The sequence below is a fragment of the Argopecten irradians genome, chromosome 6 (assembly GCF_041381155.1).
Source record: "Argopecten irradians isolate NY chromosome 6, Ai_NY, whole genome shotgun sequence".
NCBI lineage: Eukaryota > Metazoa > Mollusca > Bivalvia > Pectinida > Pectinidae > Argopecten > Argopecten irradians.
The window spans coordinates 25,404,265-25,417,320 of NC_091139.1; the positions used below are offsets into that span (position 1 = coordinate 25,404,265).

At 34.5% G+C, this 13,056-nt stretch overlaps 2 protein-coding genes across 5 annotated transcripts in view; both read left to right on the forward strand.

The window, feature by feature from the left end:
* Nucleotides 1-13,056, forward strand: part of LOC138325436 (trafficking protein particle complex subunit 13-like) — a 118,699-nt gene that overhangs the window by 76,065 nt on the left and 29,578 nt on the right. Inside the window, exon 1 of one of the 4 annotated variants that reach the window (XM_069271109.1) lies at nt 9,028-9,181. The exons of 1 other annotated variant lie outside the window; for it this stretch is intronic. In XM_069271109.1, the coding sequence (XP_069127210.1) occupies nt 9,145-9,181 (37 nt within the window). In that variant the 5' untranslated portion in view covers nt 9,028-9,144. Of the gene's footprint in view, nt 1-9,027; nt 9,182-12,000; nt 12,332-13,056 lie in introns of those variants that run through there. 2 more of the 4 variants (XM_069271106.1, XM_069271108.1) reach the window with 2 other exon arrangements.
* LOC138326320 (involucrin-like) lies at nt 1,905-3,528 on the forward strand. Its single transcript, XM_069272439.1, has one exon. It carries the CDS (start codon nt 1,927-1,929, stop codon nt 3,472-3,474), a length of 1,548 nt encoding a protein of 515 aa, XP_069128540.1. The 5' UTR covers nt 1,905-1,926; the 3' UTR covers nt 3,475-3,528.

Consider the following 13,056-nt stretch of genomic DNA (forward strand, 5'->3'; position numbering starts at 1 on the left):
GTAAATTATCTCAGTAAGTGAGATCTAAACCATCAATGTGTGTGATGTATATGATTTGGCATGAAAGTTTTTTTATTGAATTTTAAATGTTTACTACCGTACTAAGTAACTGAATTAAAAATTAAATTGTAAGTTTGAAATCCTCACATTTATTCAGCAGTTGCCAGGTACTGACATTATATATCAATAGGTATTCCCTTGCCATCAAAACCTTGCACGTCCTTTATGACATTTATTGGCACGTCTTACAAAAATAAAAATCTTATTACAAACACATTAATAAATATCAATATAAAATCTACGTCTGATTGCAATTATGTGACCTTGATATCTCCAGAGTTTGCCAAGATGTTTCTGAAGTCAATAAGTTACAATAAGTAATGATAATCAAATACCATTTATTTGATCTGGTTCCTCTGACAATATCTTGACCATTCGTTCAAACCTCTTTAAACATTAGGTCATAATTCTTCGGTCAGCCAGACAAAAGATAATTGGATTTTGGAAATGATGGACGACGATCTTATATGTACCTTCCTAAGTTGGCTTGACTGTAAATGATGGAATGTGGTCAGAAACAGTCCTGGATTTTGGCCATTAGACATTCCAGAAGTGGAATATGTCTGGGTCGTAGTGCAGAGATTTATTTGTCCCTTTTGCGTCAGACATAATAGTAATTATGATAACCCATCAGGTCTATAAAAAGGGAAATAGTGCTTCATGTCTATTGTCACATATGTATGTATTAGATAAGGAAGGTTAACGGGAGTTCCCTACTGATACCTAGGAATCTAAATACGTTTTACATGGCTCTGTTCTATCAGAAATATAAAATCTGACTTTTGGTTATTATAGAGTTTGCTGACTAACAATCCCATTCGAAACCAGTACGCTAAGTTATAGACAGCTATCAAATCTTTGAAAATACTAAAAATAGATTTCAATGAAATTCAAATTAGTGCGATATCAATAATTACCGTGTTTTTTAATTTATTTACTGGTGACTAATTAACACAGCATCCTAATTACTTTAAAGTGAATAATCGGGTAAAGAAAACCAGTGTAACTGCGTCTATTGGCCTTACCAAAGTCCTTACAAATCAAAACAACTATCAATTAATAAATTATAAATTAATTTCTTCGCATGCAGATCATTTTGAAGGGAAATCTTATTTGTATATTTTCGTAAGAGATTATACTGGATATACACTCAGCAAAATAAGTTAAGGGTCACAACTTTGGGGTAATAAAAATTAATAAAATATATAAAGGGAATATATCTACTTGATATAACTTTTTCAAGGGTATGCCTTGTCGGATGCCTGTAGTTTGAAAAATGTCTTGTTTTCCCGCCAAAAATCGTTTTCAATGAATGAATGAAATGTTAACGATGATAAATTAATATAAAAATCATGTTCTAAGTGTTTGGTAAAAAAAATACTATACTCAAAACTTTTGACCCTTAACTTAATTTGTTGAGTATTATTTAACATAATTTTTACCGACATTAGCCTTCCTGTGCCCGACTATTCACTTTAAAGGAAAGGTTTGAGGGTAATTGCTATAAGGACACCTTCTAATGCTCAAGACCTGAATTAAAGGACAAGATAGCTAGTATATGAGCACCATTGGTAACATTCTGCCTATAGATCATATGGAGTAATGAATATGTGTGGGCAGTGCAACTTCTTATAAAAAACAACTTTTGCTGTAAGGACACCTGCTAACACCCTAGACCTTAAATTAATTCAATGACAAAGATAGTGCATGGGCACCATTGGTAACATTCTACATATAGATCATATGGAGTAATGAAGATGTGTGGGCAGTGCAACTTCTTATCATAAACTTTTCTTATCACATTAAAATTTAGGACACGTTCTTAATGTATATGTATGGATTGACAGTCCTGTTTTTCTGTTTTTGATGTCACTACTTGAGTGTAAAGACATGGAGAGGTTTTTAGTGACAGCTTTTGCATTTTCTCTGATTTTGTTTGCATCAGGACAAGTTGTTAACAACCATGGTAACAATTTTCCAATTCAAACTGATACCATATGGGATTTAAAACAACTTCTAGCCTTTAAACATCAGTTAAAATATGATATGCCAACAGTTGCAGATATTTTACAAGTGTTGTTAAACCAACATCAAGTCGGTCAACATCAGCTTTCTGCACTGGAAAACCAAATGGCTGATCTCCAAAAACAACAACAGCTTGACCAACAACAGATGATGTCCCAGTCCAAACAACAGAAAGCTGATCATGACCAGATTGCTGATCTCCTGAAACAACAGCAGCTTGACCAACAACAGATTATGGCCTTCTCCAAACAACAGAAAGCTGACCATGACCAGATTGCTGATCTCCTGAAACAAGAGCAGCTTGACCAACAACAGATTATGGCCTTTTCCAAACAACAACAAGCTGACCATGACCAGATTGAAGCTCTCCTGAAACAACAGCAGCTTGACCAACAACATATTGTAACCCTTTTCAAACAACAAAAAGCTGACCATGACCAGATTGAAGCTCTCCTGAAACAACAACAGCTTGACCAACAACAGATTGTGACTCTTTTCAAACAACAAGAAGTTCATTGTCACAAAATTGCAGATCTCAAGAAACAGCAGAAGCCTGACCAACAACTGATTGAAGAAATGTCTGAACAAGAAATTGACCATCATCAGAATGCAAAGCTCCATAAACAATGGCAGATTGACCAAAGAAAGATGCCCAACACACAAAAACAACTGGATACCCACCATCCTCAGTTTATGCATATACAGAAACAGTTGATTGGCCCAAATCAGGTTTCAACTCAACAGGCAGACACCGAAGGTGGTTATCATAAGACTGTAGAACATGGAATTGATCGGGAAGTTAACCAACATGTGGATGAAGAGGAACAACAGCAAAGCAACCTGAATCAATTTCCTGTTCGTGAAAATCAACTGCATGATGACCGTCAGCAGGCAGTTTATCTAGAGCAGCAACTTGGTCAGCCTGAAAAAAGGCATGTTAATAAATTACATAATGGACAGACTGAAAAACGTATTGCTCCAAGTACTAATAACATTGCATTTCATGCAATGCTGGCGCATGATATAAACCACCTTGGAAACTCAGCGGAGCTTCGCTTTGATAGAATTATCACCAACATTGGCGGCTCTTACAGTTCTAACACTGGAACATTCACCTGCTCTCAGGATGGTCTGTATGTGTTTTCATGGGCACTTTTTGTGGATAGTCTTTATGTGTATACTGATATTGTCCGTAATGGTAACGTTATAGGCTCTTCCTTAGCAGGAAATGGTTCAGGTGATAAAGCTGGAGCTGGCAGAGGTCTTGTTGTGGTCTACTTAAATGCTGGAGATGAAGTTTGGATCAGAATCCAAGAAGAAGCCAATGGAGGAGTTACCATAGATTCACAAAGGGGCATTACAGAGTTTTCTGGATTCAGAGTAAACTAAATACTGCTTTTATCATTGTTTTCCCTTCAGCAGAATAAAAGCTTATATTTACAACATCATCACTTGTTTTTCATTTTAAAGAAAATTTCAAATCATGACAACTTCTATGGTCATGTTATATGATATTGCACTATTGTGAAGTAGTTTTCCTGAACAAGGCCTATTGGTATTGTTCTCAATTTCCACTAGTAGTATTTAGCTGAAACATGCTAAGATGGTCCTTGCAAAGTACTACTTTTTAGTTGATCTGAACTCTTAAGATTGCAACATGTGAGGGTTGACACCATATTTAAAAACAAATCCATATTAAACTTCATCTCCACTTAGAGTGGTGCTTTTAAACTGAATTTTGGTGGAGTTATAAAATGAAAAGGGCAATCATGGCATTGGTATCATATTTTTCGCCTCAAGAAAAATGTTACAATGGCACCTACTGTGGCCATTTTGTAACTGTTTTTGTAAGAGGTTTTTTAAAACTTCCTCTCAACTTCCATGAGTGGGATTGAATTGAAAGTTGAAGATGCTTCTTAGATGACCTTGACTAAGTCTTATTTAATGGTTAGTCCACATTCGGACAGTCACATTGGCCATCTTGAGAAGCACACCATATATCTAGAGTCTTTATCCATTTCACTGATGTTATTGAGTTGAATTAAATTAGTTTTAAAAATATTTTGGGTTTAATTTCCAGTTGATCAGATATCATCTGAAATTTTACTTAATCCCTAATAATTATGGTCAACTAATTGGCTTCATCTAAATGGTTTTGCAAATTTGCCAAGGAATCAACCTAATGGAAATAAAGCAGCTTTTGAGAGGCTTTCCTCCATCTTCTAAACCTGCCCAGTCCTTAACTGACCTTGACTGTTAATAAAACGTTAAACCAAATTAGTAGATTTAACCAAACAAAACAAGCTTGTCTACTAAAGGTAAAACCAATTCATATGTGCAAAATATACCATGATAAAACATGTTCTATACCACTTTTATTGAATCATTTAATTGAAACAATCCATCATCACTTGGTATGACATTTACACATCACTCCATCAAACTCCTTAGTAGAACTTGACATTTTAAGTCCAACACAAGTTCACAGAAAGGTTGTAGGCCTGGTCCACTGATGATTAATCAAACGGATTCATTAACTTTCCCTAACTGATGTTAATCAAATCAAACACTGTCTGACAGAGTTGGCATCAGAGGTTCCTTCAGTGGTGTAATGCCACGGAAGATTTGGCCAGTCGTTATGACTTGTGCTCCTTGTATGAGCTGATTTGATGTCAGTAATACTGTATTGACTTTATGACTCTTTCTGTTGTATGAGCTGTGGCATCGGTAAAGTTGTTTACTAGGAGATGAATCAACACAAGACAAAAGGAGCAGATAAACTTTCTAATGAACTTATACTGACAGGTGCTCAAACATCACCATGCATTACTTAATCTTCTTTTTCTATTATGATCAAATGCATTTATTGGCTTTGTATATATACATGTCATTTTTTGATGGTGGAATATCCAAAGGATTGAGTATTGTTTCAAATGCTATAACATGATATTGCTAGATAAACATATTAGTCCAAGTCATCAGACTCACTAATTGAAAAGCATCTATCAAATTCAACTCTTTTCAGAGTCAACATGTTTTTCTTCAACAGCAATCCCTGAGATTTAGCCATGTTTTTAGATTCAACTAATTTCAATTACATTCTTGAAAGATTCATTACTTCCCAACTAAGCTAGAACTATTTGAGACAGAATTGTTCCCGTCTCTTATGTACAACTAGAGACCAGATCATGGTTCGAGAAATTTGGTTACACCATGTGCTTCCCAATTTCCATTTTCCTTGTCCAAATTCATTCTTTTTCAGATTCAACCTTCCTGAATTTGGTGAATTCAATATGCAAAGATTCAACTTTGATCAGATTCAAAGCAATTCAATAATTTTATTTGTTGCAACTGGTGGCTATAACTTTATTTGCTGACTAGCCAACAGCAGGCACACAATCTAGCTTTTTTTAAAGCTTGTTTTTTTACTTTGTTATGAAAAGCCATGCAAGTGCAGACTAGTCTGTTTCTCAGTTTTCCAAACATGTATATTTAGTTTCCATGACAAATTTCAACCTTGGAACCAACAAATCATTGCTACCTTGACTTATGATCTATAGCTGAGTTTCTATGGCGATACATTCCAGCTCAGAAAATCTAATAATGATTCTATTATTCTAGCCAGACTTGACCACTTTTCTTTGTTCAAACTGACGAACCTGATATGGCCACTCTGTTTGATTCAATTGTAGCATCAGACATATATATTCAGATAGTTTTTGGTATATCTGCACTGATCTGGAAATCTTATATAGAACAATGGCATTCATACAAAACATAAATCATTTTTCTGGATAGACTTTTCCAAATATCCAAATACTATACTTATTAAATCAAATATGATATATGGAGTCCTTCTGTGTATGGAGTTATCTAACTTTGATAGCAGGTCTTTCTTGTTGCGCGTTACGACTGTATCTGAGAAAGTTCTCAGAAATTTATGATATAGTCTGTGTGATTCTCTAATGAATAAATGAGTAAATGATTTTTACTAGGGCATAATTTAGGTAATCTGAAAAAGGAAAGACTAAATTAAAGGAATTTTACTTTAATTTTTTCTTTGTCAACAAATTCTACATTCAAGTTGGAACAATAATCTGTCTATATCTTCTGAAGTCAAAAATTATTTATGATTCAGTTATAAATGTGCTTCATTTTCCTTGAAAAGATCATAATTCAAACTTTGAACTTCAACATTGTAATCAATTTCAATGTCAGAGTTCTTTGACAATTTATTTATTTTTAATTCTTCTTTTAGTTTTCTTGAAAAAGAATGTCAATGCATGTATCAGTAAAGAATCCATAAACTAGGTAAATGTTAGAATGTTATTGCAGTAGCCTCACCAATTGATCTTAATTGTGCTGTACTTTTCCTCCAAGAATAAATGTTTTGATTCCTGACATTTAGGTCTCACAAATTACAAAGTACTTCATAATCACATTGTTTGTAGTTGAACTGGCTGGTTTTCATCAAGTTTGGACATTTTCTGCAAAATTGCTACAATGGCACGAACCGTTGATATAGATGGCTAACCTTTCCAGCTCCCACGACTGATTGCCTTCTCTTCACCATGAATCAATTTTCTGTAATGTGTGCCAGTCTCTTGGTCAGTTTGGTCAAGTTTATCATCATAGACAAAGGTTTTCCTATACACCAGATCTATTGAATTATGTTTCCGCTGACATCACTTCGGTAAGACAGTACTTGTCTTGGCTCATCTGTCTCTTTCACTGACAGCTAAATCAGCTTCTATTTTTTATGGTAAAGGGAAAAGTTTGAACATGGTGATAATTCATTGTCTGAGTGGCCAAAGGGATTTGTCCAGTACTGGTCAGTAACCTATTTGTTGAGTGACCGATCGTCTGTGCGTCCGGAGTTGTCCCTAGGCCTTGTTGTTGATGTACCATTAACTTAAGTGACCATTAATCAAAGTAATATCAATTTATCTTTTCCACTAGTTACAGAAGAAAATAAACTGCGTTTAGATAATTTTCTGATGAAGATTTATCATACACTGCTCCTAAAGTTATTATAGAGAGCTTTAGTGTGACAAAAAATCCATTCAAGAAAAAATAGCTTAGCTTCTCAAGATTTAATCTCCTGTAAATCAGACTGGATCAAACCTTTCTGTTCATTTATTGAAAAAAGAAAAGGGAATAAAAGAAAAGAAAAATAACAAAAATTAAATCATATTCTTATGGAAAGTTTTTTCCAAATTTTTAAGGAAATATAAGATATTGGATGTAATGATTTTGTGAAATTGTTTAGATATATGTGGGATAAGATATGCACCATTTACATTGCCATTTAAGAGCATGATAAAGGTTACAATATTTGATAATGAGTTTTACTGGGAATTTAATCTGATCTTTTTTGGTATACAGAGAACTCCAGCTATTTGCAAAAAGGTTATTAGAAAAATTTGGTTTTTGGCATAAAATTCTGCGGCACCAATTTTAAACTTTCAGATACGTTGATATTCTTTGGGTCAGAATGGTCTTTAAACCTTCATAGTGTGTGAGACACCATACATAGCTGGGGAGCAAATGTAACTGGAATTGGATTATGTACCAATCAAAACAAAGGGACCTATCTGTTCTTTGAGTCTGTTCCCAAATATATAGACACTTGTCGTGATATGGAATCTAGATTGTACGCAAAATCTCCCATATTTGATTCTGTAATAGAGTTGAACAACCCCAGTGATTGACCTTAAGTCCAATTCTATAAGGAACACTCCCAACATGATTGGTTCGACTCCAAGGAAATCATGTTTTGTCATTTTGGAATGGATTTCTTTTTTGTTTGATTTATTTGATAAACTAAGCTGGACACCAAATAGAAAGATGCTTTTGTCAAGATATTTTCAACTTTTCTCAGGAGTATTAAAGATAATTTGCTCCTTGGATGATCTTTCGAATAGCAGTTAAGGGTTTAGGAATTGATTCTTCTGTAAATGTGATGTTAGTGGGTTTTATTTATCTGATTTATAGAAAAGCGTTTTTGTTTTTTCAGTAATCACTTCTCAATCTGTAAAATGATACCTCTGTGTACCAGCTATTCACTTCTAATAATGACATCTTTTATTTGACTCCTTTCAACAGAATGACCATTTCTGGTTATATTACAGTGCATGATGTTAGCAACACATTGACTTGATCCAACAAAGTCATAGATAAATCAAAATTTGTTTTATATTGATGCAATTTATAATATTCCATCTGCAGTTATAGGTATTTGCTTAAAATTCATTGATAATACATGGAAACAAATATGAATTTTTAAAATCATGTTTGATTTTAAGCTGATTCCAGTCTTTGTATACCTGAGACTGTTCAACAAGCGTGTCACTAATGCTTGGTGAAAAGACTGTAGTGAAACCAAACACTCTGTAGGCTTCGTATTTGAACATCCCATTTAAAAGGAGATGATTGAAGTTTATTTGTAATGCATTACTCCCCGATGGCTGGCCGGCTGTCTGACAGAATAGCACCGTTAATGATAGAACTGGTGTGTGTCACACGATGTCTGCTTCTCAAGATCGTCTGGGAATATTTCACTGCATCATTTCACCTCTTTCAAAGGAATTTTGTAACAGAAGTATGGCTGAAAATTGATACAGTGTTGTATCTATGCACCTGTCAGATATAATCATTATACAACAACTATGTTATTTGTCTGAGGATAGCATAGATAACATCAAATGATTCAGTGATCCATAGAAAGTTGGTGATCATCTCGGGCACCTGTCAATTGTTCTTAGGAAAGCCATGTAGCAGACATTTTAAGTTGTGACAGGACACGTTGTCTGTGAGAGCTCAGCTGTAGGTTTCATGTTGTATTCACAACGTCATGGCTCATAGAAGACGTCAGTGAACCACAAAACATTCACACATCTGAATGAACAAATATGTATTCCATGTCAGAGATTGTCTTTGTTTCATTCGGTGGATAATTGACAATGTTGTGACACTCCAGAAAGAGTTGTTACCGGGAGGTTGGTAACTATGGGAGATCTATACAGTCTATCACCATGCCGAGGTAGCCATTAGTGATACATGGTTACCATGGATACAATGGTACCCACTCTTAAAGGTAAGATGATAAAACATAAAGCCTTCAAGGCTTAGTGAATTTTTAAAGCTGTCTAATATATAATTGTTGTAAAATTTTCATCGTAATTTGGGATCAAATCCATAATTTCAAGAGTGTATATCATATATTAAGCATTTATTACTGTATATTTATTTTAAGATTTTTTCCCCAAATGCTGTTGAGATTAAGTTTGAATCTAACATCTAATATAGTGGTTGTGCAATGAATATTTAATGTTTAACACAAATTTCTTTTTCTTTATAGAATTATTTCATTTTTTAAATTTATGAAGTTAATGCAAAAAAAAATAAAAAAAAATAGTAATGATAAAAATGTGGTTCTTCTGCCACAGTTCATACTTGATTTTACTATACCAGAGACATAAATCGAGTATACATGATGTCATTAGCAATTTCATATTCTGTTGTGTCTTGTCCTGCGCTCTCTCCTGCCTCATCCAGATTTCATATGGGAGTCATGGGTAATTGTGTCTTGCAGACATATCTACTTTTAAAGATATGTTGGAAATCACAAGGGACAGCTATATATATTATACAATACCTCCTGAGACTGCAGACACTGTACATCACTCTGTCTTAATTTTTTGGAGAAGATTCTAGCCATGTAAACCTCCCAATGGCAGACAATATCAATTTGTTTCACCTTGAAACTATTTTTATACATCTGTGATTCCTGTAAAAAAATGGTTTGAGTGATTTAATGGAATATATTCTTGTTTATCTTACATAGTATAGATTTGTAATCAATAATTGCTGTAAAGGTTCTTTTGTTGCGATTTGTCTGTATTAACCAGAAAGCATTATATAGTCAGCTAGTCTGACATCTCCAGCTTCAGACAATTCCCATCTTTATAATCTGCGATTAAGCCATCTGTACAAAGAAGTTCTTGTTGACGAATAAGCCCTCTCTACAAAGAAGTCCTTGTTGATGAATAACCCTCTCTTCAAAGAAGTCCTTGTTGATGAATAAACCCTCTCTTCAAAGAAGTCCTTGTTGATGAATAAACCCTTCCTACAAAGAAGTCCTTGTTGACGAATAAGCCCTCTCTACAAAGAAGTCCTTGTTGATGAATAAACCCTCTCTTCAAAGAAGTCCTTGTTGACGAATAAGCCCTCTCTACAAAGAAGTCCTTGTTGATGAATAAACCCTCTCTTCAAAGAAGTCCTTGTTGACGAATAAGCCCTCTCTACAAAGAAGTCCTTGTTGACGAATAAGCCCTCACTCGTATATAGTGATATAGAAGCTCTTGTCCACAAAGAAGCCCACTCTCATTAAAAATTCTTTGCTTTTCACAAAGAGCTCCCCTAACTATTACATTAATCCATAAGGCATTTCTACATAAATAAGCTCAAACTCATATAGAAAGTTTATTTCACAAATAAGTCCATGCATGCCTTCTATGACCTTTTGACCTCCAACAATTAAGGTGGTACTTTTTCATTTTTGTACAGTCATGTGTTTTGATATGATGTTTAACTAAAGCATTTTTATGGAGATAGGTTTCGCAGATTTAAACTTGAATAGAAGTATCTTTAATTGTGCAAAAGAAGATATTAATTGTACCATAAACTATTGTGGGCTGCTGAATTGGTGTTTCAGAGAGTGATTAAAACATATTACATTAAATTAAAATAAACAATAAATGACCTTGTTCATGATCAGATGAGTCAGTTTTGAAGCTAAGATCAGTATTAGATCACCCAAATCTCACATGTCCTATACATTTTTGGTTAAGATGTTAATTGATTTGTCACTCAGAGATACTGCAAGAGATTTTTTCAAAATGACTTCTAATGGCTATGACAATAATATTTACCTGAGAAATTGTATTTCGGGTTCATGCTACAAGTAGATATATTCTTTAGAATCACACATTTCATAGACTTAATTCATCATGGACCTCAAAAGCTCATGACAGCTACCACAGGGCAACAGTTTTAGATTTAAGATCATCACAGATCATCTCGGAAATGACGCTTTCAAATCTGAATTTTCAAAAAGATTGGTTTTTGAATTGGTGGACAAAGTTGGTCAAGACCATTACAAATATACTCTGAAGACATGAACATTTTCTTGAATGCTTGGCATTGAGTTATGAATTATACCTGATGATTTATTCATGCTACTCCTTTGACCCTTATGGGAGCTGCAATTAGGGAATATGGCTATCACTATTGTGAACATCGGTAACAATATAGTGATGATGAATAATTAATATTATAGATGGCAGCTAATTATCTCATGTTGAATCCTGGATGACTGCTAAGGCTTGCAAGCGTGCACAGTTGTTTCATTCCAAATCAATTCTAAGTCTGCATCAGTAAATATTGATTTGAATCTACGATGCTATAACCAGTGATACATTCATTGTATCCAAAGTATAGTAGCTGGTATCCTATTAATCAGTGGTAAATAAGGTAAAATATGGCTTTGTATCGCACATCAAAATTCACTTAGGCTTTAGTTACACAATAACATTGATATGATAGTGAAAACCATTGCTATGAATAAGATACCTATACATCTGTTTTGCTCAAGCTACATCAAATTCTTTTTATGCTACCACTTAATTTAATAAACATCCTCGAATCTAACATATGTTTAACCAGCAGCCTACATAAAAAACAAACCAATTATATTCCCTGCTTTTACCAATAGAAATTTCATTTTGAAATTTAGTTCTTGACCTTTGAACTTCAATAAGAAATACATGCCAAGTTTTATGAGATATTCTAGCACTTGACCTTTGACCTTCAATGTAAAATACATGACATTGCCGCTGGCTACTTTTCAGCACTTAACATCATCCTGATGATTAGCATCTCTGGGCTAATTTAAAACACATTGATGTTATCAGCCGTGTAATGTGTTTCAAAATCACTATATATATACTGGCAGATGGGCCGTCCAATATACCTGGACCTGTGTGTATTGAACAATCATTTGTTATGAAAATTCCAGTCTGCTGTTTATAGATGTACAACATTGGTGTGGCTTTATATGGATGTATGATGCAGTGTGTTACAAGTACAATGGTGTTGTAGACCACATACTGGGACCTGAACAGCATGCAGACTCTAGGAGATACTCCATCTAAACTCCAGGCAAACCAGGCATGTACACTGAGAGGTGGGTGTCAATATAGGTAACTGTACAGACAGGGGTCAAAGGAGTATACTGACCCACTGTCGGGTTATTGAACATATATGGATCAAAGGAGTATGCTGACCCAGGGTGGTTTATTGTACAGACAGGGGTCAAAGGAGTATACTGACCCAATGGTGGGTTACTGTACATGAACATACAGGGATCAAATTAGTATAAACTGACCCAGGGTGGGTCATTGTACATACAGAGATCAAATGAGTATAAATTGACCCTCGGTGGGTTATTGTACATACAGAGATCGAATGAGTATAAATTGACCCAAGGTGAGTTATTGTACATACAGAGATCAACTGAGTATACATTGACCCTCGGTGGGTTATTGTACATACAGAGATCAAATTAGTATAAATTGACCCTCGGTGGGTTATTGTACATACAGAGATCAAATGAGTATAAATTGACCCTCGGTGGGTTATGGTACATACAGAGATCAAATGAGTATAAATTGACACAGGGTGGATTATTGTACATACAGAGATCAAATGAGTATAAATTGACCCAGGGTGGATTATTGTACATACAGAGATCAAATGAGTATAAATTGACCCAGGGTGAGGTATTTTACATACAGAGATCAAATGAGTATAAATTGACCCAGGGTGGATTATTGTACATACAGAGATCAAATGAGTATAAATTGACCCAGGGTGGATTATTGTGCAACCGAGGTCAAAGGAGTATACAGA